Source organism: Nyctereutes procyonoides, unplaced genomic scaffold, assembly GCF_905146905.1.
Source record: "Nyctereutes procyonoides isolate TBG_1078 unplaced genomic scaffold, NYPRO_anot_genome, whole genome shotgun sequence".
Taxonomy (NCBI): domain Eukaryota; kingdom Metazoa; phylum Chordata; class Mammalia; order Carnivora; family Canidae; genus Nyctereutes; species Nyctereutes procyonoides.
The window spans coordinates 29,381,563-29,400,705 of record NW_026575048.1 but is presented as its reverse complement, the minus strand read 5'-3'; the positions used below and the strand labels follow the sequence as shown (position 1 = coordinate 29,400,705).

The following is a 19,143-nucleotide window of genomic DNA, read 5'->3' as shown; positions in this document are numbered from 1 at the left end:
AGGCACATGGGCGACAGGAGGCCTGGATTTCCCGTGGTGGCTACACAGGCCCCGGCTGAGATCCTGCTGTCCCCGCGGTTGCAGTGGCTTCCCAGGCGCGGCCTTAGCCCCCCAGCCCCCCCGCCCCCCTGCAGCGCGGCCCCCCCCTGCCCCCCACGTCCTTTCTCCACACTGCAACTGCCGAGGGGTCAAGTCAGAACAGGACACTCCTTGCTCGGAAGGTCCCAGGAGCTCACCATCTCATCAGAAATCCGTCAACGGGCGCCTGAGTGGCTCGGTGAAGCCACGGACTGGTGATTTCTGCTCGGGTCAGGTGGGGGTGCACAGCCCCCAGCTGTCTGGGAGGCCACTGCGCTCCGTGTTCAGCGGGGAGCCCGCTTGAGAGTCCCTCTCTCCCTCTTCCCCTACCCCTTGAGCGCGCTCTCTCTCTCTCAAATCAATCAATCAGTCAATCTTAAAAAATTTTTTTGCTAAATGTCGAATACAAGGCCCTTTGCTCTCTCCGTTGGGACCAGACAGGTCTCATCGCTTTTCTTGGGTTACAGCCAAGGACATGCCTGCCCCTGAGCCTTTGCATGCCCATTTCTTCTTCCTGGAAAGCTCTTCCCCCAGGTGCCTGCATTCTTTTGCTTTACCCTGTAGGTCTTGCAATGCCATTTCATTACAACAGCCTTCCCTGAACAGCCAAGTATGTAAAAGAAACCCCGCCCTTCCCTAACTGTCCCTTACTCTGCTTCAGTTTTCAGCATAGTAGTTATCAGCCCCATGACTTTTTTTTATGGACTTGTCTGTGCTCCTCCACTAGTAAGTTCACAAGAGCAGGGTTTTGTCCCCTGGAACCATCCCAGCACCTAGTCATAATAGGTTCTCATGAAATAATCTGTTTAATGAATGGTAATTCATAAATTCTCTTTGAATTACAGAATAATAAGACTTCTATTCCTTGTGATTTCTTTAGTACTCAAAATGTCTCCCAAAGGAGAGCAGAAAGATAAACTCTGCTGCCACTTAGGAGCTTAGAATTTGGGGCCGATTATGCTCTTCGATTTGCTTCATTGAATCCGAAGAATCCCTAACACCAGACCTGCCGTTTATTCATTTAACTAATCAGATACTAGTTGAATGACTGTTGTATGCCAAGCCTTGTGCAAGCCGTGGAGGGGGGCTGGGTCCACAGAAAACTCAGAATCTGCCAGGACAGAGGTACAGTCAAAGTAAGATGACTAAGATGGGTTCATGAGTAAAATGGATACATAACACTCGTTAGTGATTTTCGGTGGAGATTTCTTTTAGGAAAACGATAATAGATAATTAAAACAAGATTTACTGACAATAGTTGAAAAGAAGCCCGCTGATTCTTTTTTCCAGACTTGAAAAACATGCACTTTTACAAACATGTTAATTCAGCACTTTCTTAGTTTGCATACATATTTCACTTAAATTTCAAACCGGCTTGTCATCCTGATGATCAGCAGTTACTTAACATTAAAAGTACTTAGGACTCAGCATTTATAGAACTTCAGGTTATAATTGCTAAGGGCTCTTCTATACCTGCTGTTCTGATATCTGTGATCCCCTCCCAATCTGATGTATGGTCTCATGTTGTGACCAAAGTAAATGACACTGGTTCCTAAAAATAATCGTTCATCTACAGATCCTTATCAAAAACCCTTGGGCCATGCATATTATAGTATTCCTAGAGTTTTGGATTTTAGAAAGGAAAGGCAGCATAAATCTTGTCTGTTACAGAGTGCTCTCAGCAGTTTTGGGGGCAGCACTCTATAATAAAACAATTTCTGTAGTGAGGTGTGTAAGTGGACAACCAAGTTTCATAAAGACTATAGATAGCTTGTGTCAGCTCAGGTCTAGACAAGGGGCTGTAAACCTATCAAAAACCAAACAAAAACAAAATAAACCTCAGTTTTTAGTGTTTTTTGGATTTTGGAATTGCAGACCAGGAGCATCATTTATTGAGGGTTAATGGTGTGGGGGACTCTGCTGGATGCTTTTCATCTGATTTATTCCTCACAACAATATCTAAATCGGGGGTTTTTATTCCTGTCTTCAGGTCACAAATGAAAGGTTCAGAGAGGGTGTGGCCCAGATCAGTGTGGCCTCTAAAACTTGACTGTCTCCACAACACTAAGCAGTAATGTGACAGCTTTGCCTTTGCGCAGACTCTAGGTACTTCCAGCCCTGTGCTTCCAGCCACCACCATTGCTCCCCTGAACCTCAGCAGCAGCCTCTGCTTGGTCTCCTTGCTTCTTGTGGTCTGCTCCCCTGTCCACACCGGTCCCTGCCACCATACCTTATTCTTTACATAGTATCAGAGTAATAATTTAGAACAGAAATCCAGGGGTGCCTCGGTGGCTCAGTCGGTTAAGCGTCTGCCTTCATCTCAGGTCATGATCCCAGCGTTCTGGGATCGAGCCCCACATCGGTTTCCCTGCTCAGCGGGGAGCCTGCTTCTCCTTCCACTCTGCACCCTCACTTGTGTTCTCTCAAGCACTCGCTCTCTCAAATAAATAAAAATCTTAACAACAACAACAAAAAACAACAAAAAACCCCCCATTAGGGCAGCCCCAGTGGCGCAGTGGTTTGGCGCCGCCTGCAGCCTGGGGTATGATCATGGAGACCCGGGATCGAGTCCCGCATCGGGCTCCCTGTTTGGAGCCTGCTTCTCCCTTTGCCTGTGTCTCTGCCTCTCTCTGTGTCTATGAATAAAAAACAAAACAAAACAAAAAAAACCATTAATCCGATCACATCCCCTCTCTACTTAGAGAATGTCCAGTAACTTCATATTGCAATTGGAATACCATCCACCAGTTGCGACCATGACCTATAAGATCTATAGGCGCTGACCTCTCTGACTCACTTCCTGCTCTTTTCCCCCTCACTCACTATGCAGAGTCCCCTTGATCCCTTGATGTTTTTGTTCTCCCTTCAAAGGCCATGGTGGTTCCTGAGTTACTTTTCCCCCATATCTTGATATAATGGACTCATCATTCAGTCTTCATTTAAAATTGCCTCCTATGAGGGGATCCCTGGGTGGCGCAGCGGTTTAGCGCCTGCCTTTGGCCCAGGGCGCGATCCTGGAGACCCGGGATCGAATCCCATGTTGGGATCCCGGTGCATGGATCCTGCTTTTCCCTCTACCTGTGTCTCTGCCTCTCTCTCTCTCTCTCTCTTTCTCTCTCTCTCTCTGTGACTATCATAAATAAATAAAAATTTAAAAAAATTGTCTCCTATGAAAGGTCTTTCCTGACCACTGTATCTAAAAACCACCTCCCTCATATCTCTGCCTCTACCTACCAACTCACCTTCTATGCCACACCCCTATTTAATTTCACAATAGCACTTCTGGCCATCTTATCATATTATCCACTCCCGTTATCTGTTTCTGTGCATGGCCATTTCCTGTCTTCCCTCAGGTCAGGTGTTCATTTGTCTTGTCCACATCTGTATACTCATCCTCAGAATGGTGCCTGGCACTCGATGAGCGTTTATTATAAATGAAGAAAGGATCCCCAGAAAATAGCAGATGAAGAAAAGGGAGAAGATGAGGGGGTTTCAAGTAGAGTATTTAGTTTTAACAGGTCATCCTTTCATTTTCCTATACACTATCCAAGTGTTGGACGTTTACTACTTGTCACTGGGTATTGGTGATACAAAGATGAATAGGACATGGAACCTGCTTCCCAAAGAGCTCACTGACTGGGCTGTTATGAGGGCTGAGCCAGGTGGAGTGGCAGGCCCTTGGAGGAGTACTGGCTGCCCCTCCAACATCAAAGAAGACTTGTCAGCCTCACAGATGAGTAGAGTTGTCTGGTGGACAGAAGGTGTAGATACTGCATTCAGAGCAAAGCGAAAAGCATGTGACAAGTAATGCAGATGGAGGAAGGTCTGCCGATATTTTGGTATTCATTCATTGATTATTGAGCCCCTATAATAACAGCCTGGCCCCCTCCCTCTTGTAGCTCATGGTCTCTTTTGGAAGATAGTCATTTATGTAAGCAATTGCAGTAAAGGGAATAAGAGCTGTGATGGAGTGCCAAACAAGGACTTCTAGGGTCTCTGGGAAGGGACCTCTGAGCTGTGATCTCTAGGAAATGGGAGTTGACCAGGTGGAGGCAGTGGAAGGAGTGGAGTCAAGGAGGCAGCCTATTGAACAGAAACAGAGTCATGAAATAGTCAGGGGTAGAGGTGTTAATGATGATGATAACCATCATTGTGTAGGTGAAATTTAAACCCATAAGTCTAGAGGTGATCACCAGGGGAGTGAGTGTTAGTAGAGCAGAGAGGAGATCTATAGATATCCTATTCTGTAAATTGTCTTTTCATTTTCTCCATAGTGTCCTATGTAACACAGATGTGTTTTTACTTTTGTTAAAGCCCAATCTATCTGTTTTCTTTTGCTGCTTGTGCTTTTGCTGTCATCGCAAAGATTCCATTGCCAAATCCAAGATTATGAAGATTACCCTTATTTTTTCTTCTAAGAGTTTTATAGTTTTGGCTCCTATATTTATATTCTATATTTTTTTAGATTTTCATTATGACTTAAATCACTGCTACTCTCTTGGTCTAATAGACCCATAAATTGGGGTCATTATTTATCCAGGTAAAAGTGACTAATGCATATTTTAAAGGGAAGATTTTTGAGATGTCATTGGGGCATCTATTTCTATATAGTGAAATTTTCGATCATTTAATAGACTTCACTTTATTTTTTTTTTTTTTTAATATTTTTTTTAATTTTTATTTATGATAGTCACAGAGAGAGAGAGAGGCGCAGAGACACAGGCAGAGGGAGAAGCAGGCTCCATGCACCGGGAGCCCGATGTGGGATTCGATCCTGGGTCTCCAGGATCGCGCCCTGGGCCAAAGGCAGGCGCCAAACCGCTGCGCCACCCAGGGATCCCTAGACTTCACTTTATATGTATACTCTCAACCTTTTTTTTCTCATCATGAAGAATTCTGATTCTACTCGTGTAGACTTTTTACCTTCTCACGCAGGTGGAGATACCTGTACTTGACACTCACTGGCAGCAGAGAGCAGAGTGGAAGAAAAAGACCCCTTTCCTTTTTTTGACCAGTTGAGTTTTGGAAGTAGAAAGTTTTGGAGAAATTAGCTTGGTGTGCAGTTCATGAGAGAAAAAGATTTTGTAAGAAGTTTTCTCTGGATTTATGTGGGGCTGAAATGAGTCTTATAAAGAAAATTCTTGAGACGCTTGGGTGGCTCAGCAGTTGAGCGCCTGCCCTCAGCCCAGGGTGTGATCCTGGAGTCAGAGATCGAGTCCCGCATCGGGCTCCCTGCATGGAGCCTGCTTCTCTCTCTGCCTGTGTCTCTGCCTCTCTCTCTTCTCTGTGTCTCTCATGAATAAATAAGTAATTTTTTTTAAAAAGAAAATTCTTCTTATCCTTTTTTGTCTCCTGCACTGAATTGGGAAAATCAGATTAAATATATTCTGTGTCACTTTTTTCAAACATCTCTTCTGTTCTAGGTTACTAGAGGAAATGGCCAATCAGCGTCCACCAAGTTTTTTTATTGAAGAACTTAATATATTCTGTCAGAAGCACAAAAAGGTACTTAAGTATAATGAACTGTCTAAGGAAGGACCTGCACATAACTTAAGGTAAATTTCTACTTTCTAAAGACTTTTTTAAAGCATTCTCAATACCCATTGTGGGTCTCAACCTGACAACCCTGAAATCAAGAATTGCATGCTCTACTGACTGAGCTAGCCAGGCACCCCAAATTGCTGTATTTTTTTTAAAGGTATAGCTGTATAAAATATGAACTGGAAGAATGGCAACTCTGGCATGATTTTGAAGTACATAATTAGCTCTAGAGCATAGATGATGTGCTATTTGGCTGAGTGAGGGTGACTGCTTAAATTCTATATTGAACAGGTTAAAACCTTCAAGGTAGTTATGGGAGACAGTGTGATTGGAATACTTGTCTGTAGATAATGCAGGAATTTTATAACATTTTATGAATATTGCCTTTGTAATCAGATTTACATTCCAAGCTATCATAGATGAGAGAAAATATCCAGAAGCCGAAGGTAAATCAAAGAAGGAGGCCAAAAATACTGCAGCCAAATTAGCTCTTGAAATACTTCATAAAGAAAACAAGGTGAGTAAATGCCCCTTCTAACTTTACTTTGCAAGAAAACACACACAGAATAAAGCTATTCACAAGTACTTTTACATTCAGAAGTTGGGTCTTTTCCCTCCATCTCCTTTTCTGTAGAGTCTAGAGTCAGAGGTATATCTAGGAAGTAGTGGGCAAAGCCTGAAAATTACCTCTTTAGAATGCCAGCACTAAAGACAGCCTATGAAGTTGAATGCATAGGAAAGGAAACAGTGAGAAATGAGTTGACAGGTTCTGGCAGGAGTTTCCCACCTGATTGAGGACAAAGAACAAAGAGATGGAAGGACCTTGCGGAGAATGACTGATCAGCAGGACAGGTGATGGAGAATCAACACCTGTGGAACTGGTATACTGGAAGCCGGGAAGAGAGTTAAGATTACAGAAAAAGCTATCTTTTTTTTTTTTTAAGATTTTATTTATTCATGAGAGACACACAAGAGAGGCAGAGACATAGGCAGAGAGAGAAGCAGGCTCTCTGCAGGTAGCCTGATGTGATACACAATCCCAGGACCTCGGGATCATGCCCTGAGCCAAAGGCAGACGCTCAACCACTGAGCCACCCACGTGTCCCAGAAGAAGCTATCCGAAGAGATTAGTGTTAAAAGTGTTTCTGAAGTAAAGGATGACCTGGAAGCAGGTTAAAATAACTCAACAGGGTAGCCAGGGTAGCTCAGCAGTTTAGTGCCTGCCTTTGGCCCAGGGCTTGATCCTGGAGTCCCGGGATCAAGTCCCATATCGGGCTCCCTGGAATGGGCCTGCTTCTCCCTCTGACTATGTCTCTGCCTCTCTCTGTGTGTGTCTCTCATAAATAAATAAATAAAATCTTAAAAAAAAAAAAAAACAACTCAAAAGATATAGAAAACTACAGAGCCACCAAGAACATGGATCATTGGGAAAGTCCTGAGCTCTAGGGATGATGAAAAAAATCCTATAAGCATCGAGGCAGAAAGAGGAAATTTTTTAAAATGAAAAAATTGCTGTCCACAGCTACATTAAAAACCATGGGGTAGCAGAAACCAGCTGTAAAATGAGAAAATAAATCATTTACATGTGGGACAAAAGAGGATCATTTATCAGATATTGATAATTTTGAAAAAACTGACTTTCAAGGTACTTTCCTGAAAAATCTTACTCCATGATATCACCCTTGTAACCCAAATTGGGAAAAGTAAATCAAGTGAGATTGCAAACTTGTGAATTGTTCATGAGCCAGAAAATCAAACCAGGAAGTTAGAAAAAGAACAATAGAATACCTTTCCCCGAAAAAGCGGATGAAAATAATAAGGCCAAACATGAATGTAAAATAAAACAAAGAAAAAATAAAGAAGGTTGATAAAACCAAAAGTTACTTCTTTGACAGATTAATAAAAGTAAAAAACTTTGGACAAGCTTTTGTCAGATTAGGAATAAATAAGGTACAGATAACAATGGAAGGAATGGGGCTATTATACTCCTCTTACCCAATGAGGTGTGATCCAGGATATAACTTTCCTTCAATATTGGTTACCTTGTTTTTTGAGATTTACAAAAGGTAAGTGAACTAGACAGTATTACAGTATTTTGCATGGATTAACCAGAAAGTTGACCATATTGTTTCTCTGTAGGAAACTATAAAAGGAAAATGGGTAGTTCCTTTCCTATTGTTAACATTTCTTCTTGTGGATTTTTTCTGGTAGAAAAAGATACATGCTTAGACTTTTACTCAAGGTAGTAGAGACTAGGGCAATACGTAAAATCTAAGTTATTTTTGAATATTCATTTAGTAATTTTATTAGAGGAAATAAAATGGTTAAATCTTTGTTTTCATCTGTATTAAATATGTTTCTTATTTTCTTTTATAGGCGGTTAGTTCTTTATCACTGCCAACAACAGATACTTCAGAAGGATTAGGATTAGAAGGCGTTGGGAATTACATAGGCCGTATGAATAGGCTTGCCCAGAAGGAACAACTATCTGTAAATTATGAACAATGGGAATTGAAGGATTGTGGGCCAGAAAGGTGAGATGTAGTTCAGCTTTTCCTTCTGTTTCATTGTATCTAAGCAATAGAATGGACTTGTTGTCATGTCTAATTTTCCAGAAATATTTGTCTTGCCTTTTTGTACCTTCTGCACAGAAGGTTTTATAGGATTTATACATAGTTGGACATCTTTGTAATTCAAATATGGAAATGCTTAACTACTGAATACTTGGGGCCCATATACCATAATGGATCAAATCTGAGGGATCCTTTATTTCTGAGGTATATCTGGTGGCTTAGTCTGCAAGAGACCTAGGAGAGAATGGGGTGCCCCTGCTGGAGGGGGTTGTGGAGATTTCTCTGTCCCCTAGGTCACAGTGGGAGTGTGATGATGACTGTACCACATGTGTAGGTAACATGACTCTCTTCGCCATAATCAGATTAGAGAGCTGTTTGTCTAGGTGTTTGTCCTTCAAATTTGGTTGAATGGTGTCACTCTCTAGACAAATACCAGGTATTAAAGGAAGTGAGTTTTAGCCATAGGCTAAGCTCTGAAACCTGAAGCAGATTGTTTCTTGGCTATAGCCAACCTGTTAAAGGAGAGAGAGAGAAAAAGTCTAAACAGCAAATAGTCCAAATAACCACTTCAGGATACTGTCCTCTGAATTGACTCAGTTACGTACTTTTTAATTCTGATGGCTTGTAGACCAGAACCAGGATGAGGAGAGTAGAAGAGTATTCATTGGCATGAAATAGTCAAAAGTGAATTGTGTGAGTCTATTTCAACAAAGTAGGAGGCCATTTTATTTTATTTTATTTTATTTTATTTTATTTATTTTATTTTATTTTCTGTAGCTCACCTGTTTGGTTCCTTTAGATTAAGCATTCTAACAGTTACCTAAGAAGAGAGAGGAAGTCTACTTAGGGGTGCCTGGGAGAGTAAGAGCCATAGAAACCACCTAGTCATTCCCTCTAATTCTGCCTTCAGGGCCCAGCAGGGAAGACTCACCCTGGCTGGGTGTATTTGCCCTCAACTGCAAATAATACTGGAATAATTTTTGAAAAAAATAAATAGTAACTCCTTGATACCATGTCCATTCCTTTCCCACCTTAAATATAGTTCTCATATAATTGTCCAGGTATCATTGCCTAATCACAAGTGTTCTTACATCTCATATGAGGAGGATGTGTACTTCAACACAGGGGTTTTACACTGTAGAGATTTTCTTAGGTTTGGGGACACATTGCCAGGGGGCAGAAAATGTGAAGTTAGAACAAAATCTATGATTTGCCAGTTCCCTACAAAACATTGCAACCTTATTGTTTCCCCTATAGAAGCCCCAGCTTTCTTACTTAGGCTTTTTCTTTCAATTGAAGCATCTCTGAAAAATTCACCAGTTCTCTCTCTTCCTTCTCTACCTCCATATCTTTTGACCTTTGAGGAGTGTTTAAAAATCTCCACTGAGTTCCTTTTTCACCAGATCTTTCAGTGAAGCAACAAAGAGAAGTTGCCTGAAAAATGCAAGCTGAGACATCAGCTAATCTTGGTTATTCTAGCAAATTGGTCAGACATCTTATCGAAGATTTATATTATACAAGATACAAACTGTAAATCTACCTATTAAATTCATGTTCTATTAAGATCTTTGTTAATATATGTTTATTTCCAAATCTTAAGTTAGATATACTGTTTTTTGGTATTTGGGTAAATGTTCTCTATCATTTCTCCTAGATTTCATTGCAGATGCAAAATTGGACAGAAAGAATATGATATTGGTAAAGGTGCTACTAAACAAGAGGCAAAACATTTGGCTGCTAAATTTGCATATGAACAGATAGAGTCAGAGCAAACCTTAATGGTATGTACTGCCTTTGGATTTAACTTTTAAATTTTAAAATTCTTTTTGAAGTCTGTTTGAGGTAAGGCTGTCTTTAGATGATGCCAAAATAGCCAATCACATAGCAAAAGGATTCCTCCATTCTGTGTTTCACCAATGAGCCACGAGTCATGGGGCCATGAAACCTCAGAGAGCAAATTCTATTGGCAACTCAGGGTTGTTTTTTGGTTTTTGTTTTTGTTTTTTCTTTAAGATTGTAGTTACTTATTTGAGAGAGAGAGAGAATGAACAGAGGGGGAGCGGCAGAGGAAGAGGGAGAAGCAGGCTCACCCTAGGACTTCAAGACCATGACCTGAGCCAAAGGCAGATGCTTAACCAACTGAGCCACCTAGTGACCCTAGTGTTGTTTTTAAAATCTAGATCAAGCATCCATAAATAAATGTGGTAGTTAGCGCACAGAGAGTGAGCCAGTATGGAGAAGTAATGGAATTGCTCTTAAAACTCTTAAGGGGTACTCTTTCAGAATGCTGATTCAACTGGTTCTTGGACTACTTCACCTAGTGACTCCAGGAACAACACTTTGATGAGAAGCCTATGGTAAGTGTGGACAAACAACTGTGATATTTAACAAATTCAGATTGCTACCTGAAAGAGTACATTTTTACAAAAATGTTCAATGTTTAAGAATAATTTAGAGAAAGAAATTCTGATCAACAAAAATAGGCAGAATTCATAAACTAATAATTATTTCCTTTTATTCTAGTGCTTCAAAATCACCACTTGAAAATAATTTCTCACCAAATTGTAACTGGGACAATGTCAACAACTCTCCATCTTCTCTGGTATAGTAATAGCCTTTTGCTTCCTGATAATCTTTTTTGTTGTTGTTGTGTTTCCTCATTTAAAAATTGCCTCAAGTACTCAACCATAATTTTTCTACTTTTCAAGAGATTTCTTTTTTTTTTTTAAGATTTATTTATTTATTTATTCATGAGAGAGAGAGAGAAGCAGAGACTCCATGCAGGGAGCCGGTCGTGGGACTCGATCCTGGGTCTCCAGGATGACGCCCTGGGCCGAAGGCTGAGCCACCCAGGGATCCCCCAATTTGTCTACTTTTATCTCATGTACTCTTATGTCATATTAATATGTGGCAGCATTTTGGCTTTCTCCTTTCATTATGAACCCCTGTTACTCACATGCAAAATTCTTCTACTGTTCATTCTCATCTTCCTCTCCCTGCTCCCCTTCATGTTGTCATATATTCCTATGATCTTGCTTATCTTCTACCAATTGGACAGTGCTTAAAATGCCCATCAATACAGTATGCTCCTGTTTAAAAAAAATCAGAACCAAACTTAAAAGTCAGATAATTTTTGTGCTGATGATTAGTGTTACACAAGTGCCATATTTATAATGAACTGTACACAAATCAATAAGAAAAAGAAAAGCAACTCAGAAAAATGTACAAAAGATATGAACAGTTCAGGGAAGAGATACGCAAATAGGCAACAAAAATATGAAAGGATGCTTTACTACCTAGTAATAGGGAAAGTAAAAATAAAAAAAAACAGGTACCTTTTAAACCCATTACTGTGGCAAAATTGGAGTCTGGCAATAAATACTAAGCGATGACACAGCTGTGTTCAATTATAACTACTCCATGCTAGTGGAAATGTTAAGTTGGTACAACTATTGCAGGGAACAATTTGGCAACATGTAATGAAAAAAAATGGAGGATGTGCATGCCATGTCTTCAAGCAGTTACATTTCTGGAGTTGTTTACTAGAGAACCACTCATATGTATGTACAGAGAAGTATATATAAGCATGTTCTTGCAACATCATTTGTAAGAGGAAGAGATTTAAGAAACATTTTCCGTTTACAGAATAGCTAAGTTAATATAGTGTAGTCATCACACAAAACAGGCTGGTAGGTGGTAGAAGGTCAAAAAATCTTAGTTTGATGTTCCCCGCTCTGTGTCAACATATTGAAATTGGTAAAACTACAAAACTACAAAACCTACCAGAATAAAAATAAATATGAATAAAGAATAGCTACGTGAAATTAATTTTTGAGCTATATCAAAGACTCCTTTTTGCTAAATATTAAAATTAAATTATTTGTGCTAAAAATGAAAATATCATCATTGCCATTTTTTCTTTCTTTCTTTCTTTCTTTCTTTCTTTCTTTCTTTCTTTCTTTCTTTCTTTCTTTCTTTTCTTTCTTCCTTTCTTCTTTTTTTTTTTTTTTTGCATTGCCATATTTAACTGGTGACCAGATCAGAAACATTTGGGGAATTATTTTAGGCAAGATCCTTGAGCTCTCCATCTATGTCTTTAGCACTGTGGAGGACAGTGATGTGCATCTTCTCATTGAGACCCACTGGCCCAGGGGGTCACCAGGGAGGCCATGAAATCAGCGCTTCTTCTGAACTTGCCCTGTGATTGCTTTTTTGTCCTTCCTGCCTTATCTGTCTGATTGTTCCAACAGATGAGAACATTGATCTAGTCAAGTAAGCTAAGAAGCAGGGCTCGATGAGAGTACACAAGTTGATGAGGCTGTTAATCTAATGGACAAAAAAAAAAAAATCACAGAATCATCTAGAAGTACAGGAGGAAGAAGAGCAAGAGAGAGCAAGATCATTGATTTAATCATCTGAAACTTTCATTTCCTTTTGTTACAGAGCAATGCCAGATACAGTGAAAAGAAGGTGAAAAGGTGGGTATCATGATGCAGTGCACGTATTTTGAAATGAAGTTTTATTTCAGACTTCATTTGTTAACTTTATTTATTAAGTCTTCAGTATTTGTAGAGTACTATATACCTTTCTTTGAAATTTCAGAAGTAGAAAGTATGGTTAAGAATGACAAAAAGCTTGAGATCTACAAACAAATGGTTTTAAATACGTAGAGAAATCTTTGAATGTATGTATCCCCTGCACCTTAGATGAAAGTCCTGTGGGGTATCACTAGAGGTGCTGGTTATGGGCATTATTTTGGGCAAGGTTGATAGACATGAACTTGGTGAGGCACTTTCCAGAGAAGTGCATTATTTTGCAGATAGAAGTAGAGATGGCATAATGACTTGGGTAAGAAAAGAAAAAGATCAAATGTTATATAAATAATAGTGGGTTGGTTTCTTGAACTGAAGAGAAAAGAAGGGCATAACTAAGTCATCAATGAGGGCAAGATGGCCGTAGAAGCCATTAGGAGCCACCAATATGTTCTGAACAGTGGGAGATGTGTCAAGGAAACATCCTGATGTGGGTATTTGGGTGGAGAGAAGAGAGGTAAATGTGTATGATGATCTAGCTGTCGGCCATGGTTATCATGGCAGTGATGAGGGATGAGGAGAATTTGCAAGACGGACTGTATGGGAAGAGTGGACAGGATTTGAGGGAATAGAATTCCAAAAACTAGGTGAAGAAGAGGCAAAGGAGAAAGGATTTGAGGATTGGTCCTCATGAACGAGACACAGACAGAAACCATGGCACTGTTAGTGTGAAGGAAGTCCAAGACTTGAGAGTTTAGGGGGAAGATTGCAGTTTGAATATATGTTTAATTTTAAGTGAGGGTTGAACTTCCCATAGCAGGAGGCTCACCACCAGTCAGGAATAAAGTACAAAGGGAAAATGACACAGAATAATGGTGTAAGGAGATATATTTCCTTTGGTTTTGGAGTCTGTAGAGATGAAAGGAGAGGCTGGTGGCACACCAACAATGAATATTGGCAAAAAAAAAGAAAAGAAAAAAAGGAATCAGAAAAGGAATGAAACATTATTAGTGGACAGAGGAGAACTATAAGTATATTTTATAAAGGAAAAGGTTAACACTTTCTATCTAGTAATTCTATTAGTTGACTCAAAGTATAAGAAAAACTAGCACATGACATAAAGTTATATTTTATTTCAGTTTTACTTGAGTTTTGTATTCTTCTCTTACATTTTAGAACTTTAGCACCTACCTTTAGCTCTCCTATGACCAAAGAACACAAGTATACAGTGGAAGGCAGGTAAGAGGGGAACCTATAAAAAATAATCTGTTTAAAGATATATTTGCTCATTCGATAAAAGTGTCTATGGGGACTCATACATCAGCCAGGTTAAATTATATTTCTCCCCAAACAGTTTAATTTTTTTTAGTAGTCAGACCCACAAAAGATCAGTGTCTTTTGGAGAAGTCACATTTAGAGGAATCCAAATGGAATGTGGTAAATGCAGATCTATGTGTTACTTAATGTGAATTTTTCTGACATTCATGGAAGTTTTCAATATTGAAGGTAAAAATTTTTGTAAACCAGCAATTAAAAAAAAAAGACTCCTGCAGGAATCCGAGTAGATCCAGTCGAGTCTGTTTTCCATGTTTCAGCTCCATTCCAGATTTCATTTTGAAAAGAGGTTCCTCACGTGGTAGATTATGTGTTTGGGTTTGAGCCTGTTTGCAACAGGAGGACATTGAATACAAGTTTAAAAAAACAATAAAGAATCAATAAAAGCATTTAATAAGTGCCACATACCTGGCACTGTGATGGGCATTGGACTTATAGTAGGAACAAATAGAAACAGCTTCTGCCCTCAGAGTTTTATGGGGATGATAATTACATGAAAAATCTGTAATTACAATCTACGGGCAGAGGTCTGAAGGAAAAGCAACAGTGTGGTAAGAAATGGAAACAGAACCCTTGGATTTAGTACAGGGGTGAGGCAGGACTTTCTCTGGGGTCACCCATGTGGGAGCACCTGGAGGATGAGTTAGCAAAGGGAGATGGGGTATATGGCTTTGAAAGAGCAGAGCATGTGGGAAAGTGAAGGTAGGAAAGGTATGTGAATGTTCAAGGGGCAGAAGCTTGGGTGCCTGAACTGCAGTGAGCAAGAGCATGGTGCCATGAGGTGATCTGGGGATGGAAGCACAAGACCCTTTGTAGGCCATCTAAGGACTTTCTGGGGTTTGCTGAGTGCAAAAGGAGGCTATTGGAGAGTCTGGAATAGAGAGACATGATCAGAATTTTTCATACTGCTTGCTGTGTGGCTCATGGATTGGAGCAAAGGAAGGAGAGGAAGTGTCCAAGCCAGCAGAGTTCTGGAGGAAGCCTGGACTAGTGTGAAGATGCTGGAAATGGGGAAAAGTGGACACACACACCAGTGATGGAAGTAGAATTGGCAGGGCTTAATGATGGAGTGTGGGGAAGGAGGGAGAGGGGACAGCCAAGTAGTTACAAAGGTAGGTAGGCTCAGAGAACATGGTCATGTCTCTTATGAAAACTTGGTGGTAGCTGTGGAATCTAATATGGTGCTTCTTTCTCAAGTTTTAAACATGTTACCAGATTCTTTATCATGGCTTTGTACAGCCAGAATTGAATGTAATGACCAGAGTGATTTGTTATGTTGGGAGCAGGAGCAGGAGAAACTATCACTTTGTGATTCAAGAATTTCTGTGGAGTCAACTCTTTTTATTTAGAAGGGGAGAGTCATATTTGTTATACAGTCCATTCTGTCAATGACACTAAGAGGAAGTGGAAGGGTTGGGTGGGTGCGTGGGCAGTGACCATTGAACTCAGAATAACAATGACATTTATCTTTTAAGGTTTGCCAGTGATTTTACAGAAATAGAACCAATTGGCTCAGGTGGATATGGTCAAGTTTTCAAAGCAAAACACAAAATTGATGGGAAGATTTATGTTATTAAACGTGTTAAATACGATAGCGAGTAAGTAGTAAATGTTTGTTTCTTTGAATGAGAAGATGTGTTAACCTGTAATACTCTTTATGTCTCTCTGTTCTTCATTAGCATATTATTTACTTTTTTCTAGTCTTCCTTAAAAATGTCACTCCATCATCAGAAACTTGGCTTACTCTGAAATGACCTCACTTAACTGCGGTTATTTAAAAAAAAAAAAAAAAAGGATATACCATTGATCTTCTTTTGATCCTGTCTTGTTGAAAACTGAAGTTATAGAATCATCTAGCTTACATTGAGATTTTCTGGTCTTCTCTCTTTATTTTACGGATTAGGAAGCTAAGACTTGAAGAGGTGAACTGATTTGCCAAAGGTAAAACATAGTTGGTAACCATCCTGTTTGCCTGTTATTGCATAATGCGCCACTCCAAAACATAGTGGCTGAAAAACAACAGATATTATTATCTGTCACGTTCCTCTTAGTTGTTTGTGCTCATCTGCACCATCCTTACATGGCATATCTTGTGCATTTGTAGTCAGAAGTCATCAGAAAGCTTGGGGGTGCCTGGGTAGCTCAGTGGCTAAGTGTCTGACTTTGGCTCAGCTTACAGTCTTAGGGTCCTGGGATCAAGCCCCACACCAGTCTCCTTGCTCTCATGCTTGTGGACTGCCTCTCTCTCTCTCTCTCTCTCTCTCTCTCTCTCACACACACACACACAAATACATAAATAAAATCTTTTTAAAAAAGAAGTCATGAGAAAGCTTGGCTAGGGATGGTTGTCACACATGGCTAATGGTCGATGCTGGCTATGGGCTGGAAATTCAGCTAGGACTATTAATCAGAGCACCTCCACATGGCCTCTTTAGGTCACCTGGGCTTCTCACAATTCAGTGGCTGGGTTCCAAGAGGGATTGTCCCCAGGGCAAGTCATCCCAAAAGGTAACAGCAAAGACTACTTTTGACTTAGTCTTGGAAGTTCCACGTTATATTGGTTTTATTTTATTTTTTAAAATACGTAATTTAAATTCAATTTGCCAAAATATAACACCCAGTGCTCATTCCATCAAGTGCCCTTCTTAGTACCTGTCACCCAGTTACTCTATCCTGCTCTTCTCCCCCCACTTCAGCAACCCTCAGTTTGTTTTCCAGAGTTAGGAGTCTCTCATGGTTTGTCTTCCTCTCTGGTTTTTCCCCACTCAGTTTCCCTCCTTTCCCTTATAGTTCCTTTCACCATTTCTATATTCCATATCTGGGTGAAACCATATGATGATTGTCTTTTTTTCTGATTATTATATTGTTTTAAACAAAATCACTAAGCCCAGCTTAGACTCAGGGGCAGGAGGGCAAATAGACTCTACCTTTTAATCTGAGGAGTGGATGCATGTGTGGGGAATGGGGAGGAAAGTAATTGATAACCATCTTTGGACACCTACTATGGTAACAAGGTGAAGATCTCTTTATTTTTAAATTTTGATTTTATTTAAATTCAATTACTGAACATATGGTATAATATTAGTTTCAGAGGTAGAGTTCACAGGGTGGAGATTGAGAACTTGTTCTCTGGAATGCCAGGCCACTGTGTTCCACTATAGCCCTTTGCTCCCCATATATATAGATTTTTATGATACATGAGAGACACAGAGAGAGAGAGGCAGAGACATAGGCAGAGGGAGAAGCAGGCTCCCTGTGGGGAGCCTGATGCAGGACTCGATCCCGGGACCCCTAGTGCTCAACCACTGAGCCACCCATATTTATTTTATATATTAGCTGTACCTATTTACACCCCCTCCCATGCTGAATAGCAGAACTCCTTCAGAAAAGAGAGCACATGGGTAAGAAGGTATTAAATCACATGCTTATCAGTTCACCAGTCTTGCTTGTTCTTTTCTGATAGTTGTACTATGTGTAACTTGGCAGACCTATTCCTCAGGGACCAGGGGAGATGGGAAAGGGACATGAGCTGAGGAAAATGATGTGAGCAAAGGAGAAGCAGACATGGAGTCCTAGCACTCCTTATCTCAGCCAAATAAACCTGTTTCTAAGAGCCCAACACAGGGCTCAATCCCACCACCGGAGACAAAACCAAGAGTCAGATGCTTAACCAGCTGAGTCACCTAAGTGCCCCTCTTTTTTTTTTTTTTCCTAAGTGTCCCTCTTTTCACATTGTTTTGTTTGACAAGAATGAAGTGTTATTCCTTCCACTCAATAGCATTTTTTTGAATGGTAAATACTTAACCAATGATAAAGGCACAGTATTTTGGACATTTTTAGTGGCTTCATAAATTGGAATAGCACAGTTAAAAATATACTTGGAATATTTATACACCATGACCCATGGATTTCTTGTCTGGGAACCTATTCTACGGATATTATCCAAATTAAGGAGGAAGTTATACAGGAAGATGTAAATCACAGTGTCATTTATCACAGTGAAAAAAAAATGCTGGACACCAAATGTCCAGCAATGAAGAAATGATTAAGTATGTTTTGTTTTCTACTCTGCTCAATGGCTATTTGTAGTTTTTAAAAATGAGGCTTCTATACTGAAAACATTTGCACATGAAATGATACGATGCTGGAATTTGCTTCAGAGTAATCTGGGGAAGATGAAGAAATGGGTAAGAGCATAGATGAAACAATACTGGCCAGGAGTTAATAACTGTTTCATTTGAGTGATGGCGAGGTAGCGATTCATGACACTATTTGTTCGGCTTTTTTATACTTTTAAAATTTTAACATCAAAAAGTTTATATATGATTGTTATACCGAATGCGTAACAAGGAAAATGGTAAAGATAACCTGTTATGTGGAAAAATAGATTACAAATTCTATTCTATAATTACAAGTATATAAACATATGTATGAAGAAAGATGATAAGAAATAATCCAAAATAATAACTGACTGTATTAGGACTGTTGATGTGTGAGTAGTTTTTCTTCCTTTATTTTTGGAAATTTTATGTCATGTAGAACTTTTCAAATTGAAAAATGGAGTTATAAAATGTTTGCTTATCCTTTCCCATCCTTGACATCTCAAATTCATTTATTCTGTATACTGTAGAATTGTCTCAGCTCTTGCCCCCACATGCCTGTAAAGCTCCCACATGTATGGTGCAGTCACACTTTCTCCACATAGATGATCTCCTTTGTGTACTTTTGTTACACACTGAAAATTCTGATTTAGGCTCTTCATGTGGCCTGGGTTACCCTTGCTGCCCAAATAGGATTTGCCTGTGAAATCCAAAGTGATTTTAAAACAGGTCTAAACAAAATACGGTGTGTGAATTAGCTACCAAAAATTGCATGACTGTCATTTCAAAGTCTACTACAGATGACTTTTAAATTGATATTTATAATTAATTAGGTCACTGCTCTTTCTCTTACGTTGAGAGTGAGAACAGCTACATTTTTTTCTGTGTGTTCACTTTTTTCCTTTTGAGTGCTCCTGGCTTCTACTCTAAACACTCGGTGTGAGAACCATGGCCACTGTTTTAATATGGGAGCATACATAGTTG

General features: G+C 39.8%; 1 protein-coding gene across 1 annotated transcript in view; it reads left to right on the top strand.

Annotated features, from left to right (window-relative positions):
* The window catches only part of EIF2AK2 (eukaryotic translation initiation factor 2 alpha kinase 2), a 40,252-nt gene that overhangs the window by 488 nt on the left and 20,621 nt on the right, over positions 1-19,143 (top strand). The window contains exons 2-10 of the mRNA XM_055327317.1: positions 5,502-5,633; positions 6,016-6,136; positions 7,996-8,153; positions 9,847-9,973; positions 10,476-10,549; positions 10,716-10,794; positions 12,636-12,670; positions 13,901-13,963; positions 15,535-15,657. Of these exons, the coding sequence (XP_055183292.1) occupies positions 5,515-5,633; positions 6,016-6,136; positions 7,996-8,153; positions 9,847-9,973; positions 10,476-10,549; positions 10,716-10,794; positions 12,636-12,670; positions 13,901-13,963; positions 15,535-15,657 (899 nt within the window). The 5' untranslated portion in view covers positions 5,502-5,514. The remainder of the gene's footprint in view (positions 1-5,501; positions 5,634-6,015; positions 6,137-7,995; positions 8,154-9,846; positions 9,974-10,475; positions 10,550-10,715; positions 10,795-12,635; positions 12,671-13,900; positions 13,964-15,534; positions 15,658-19,143) is intronic.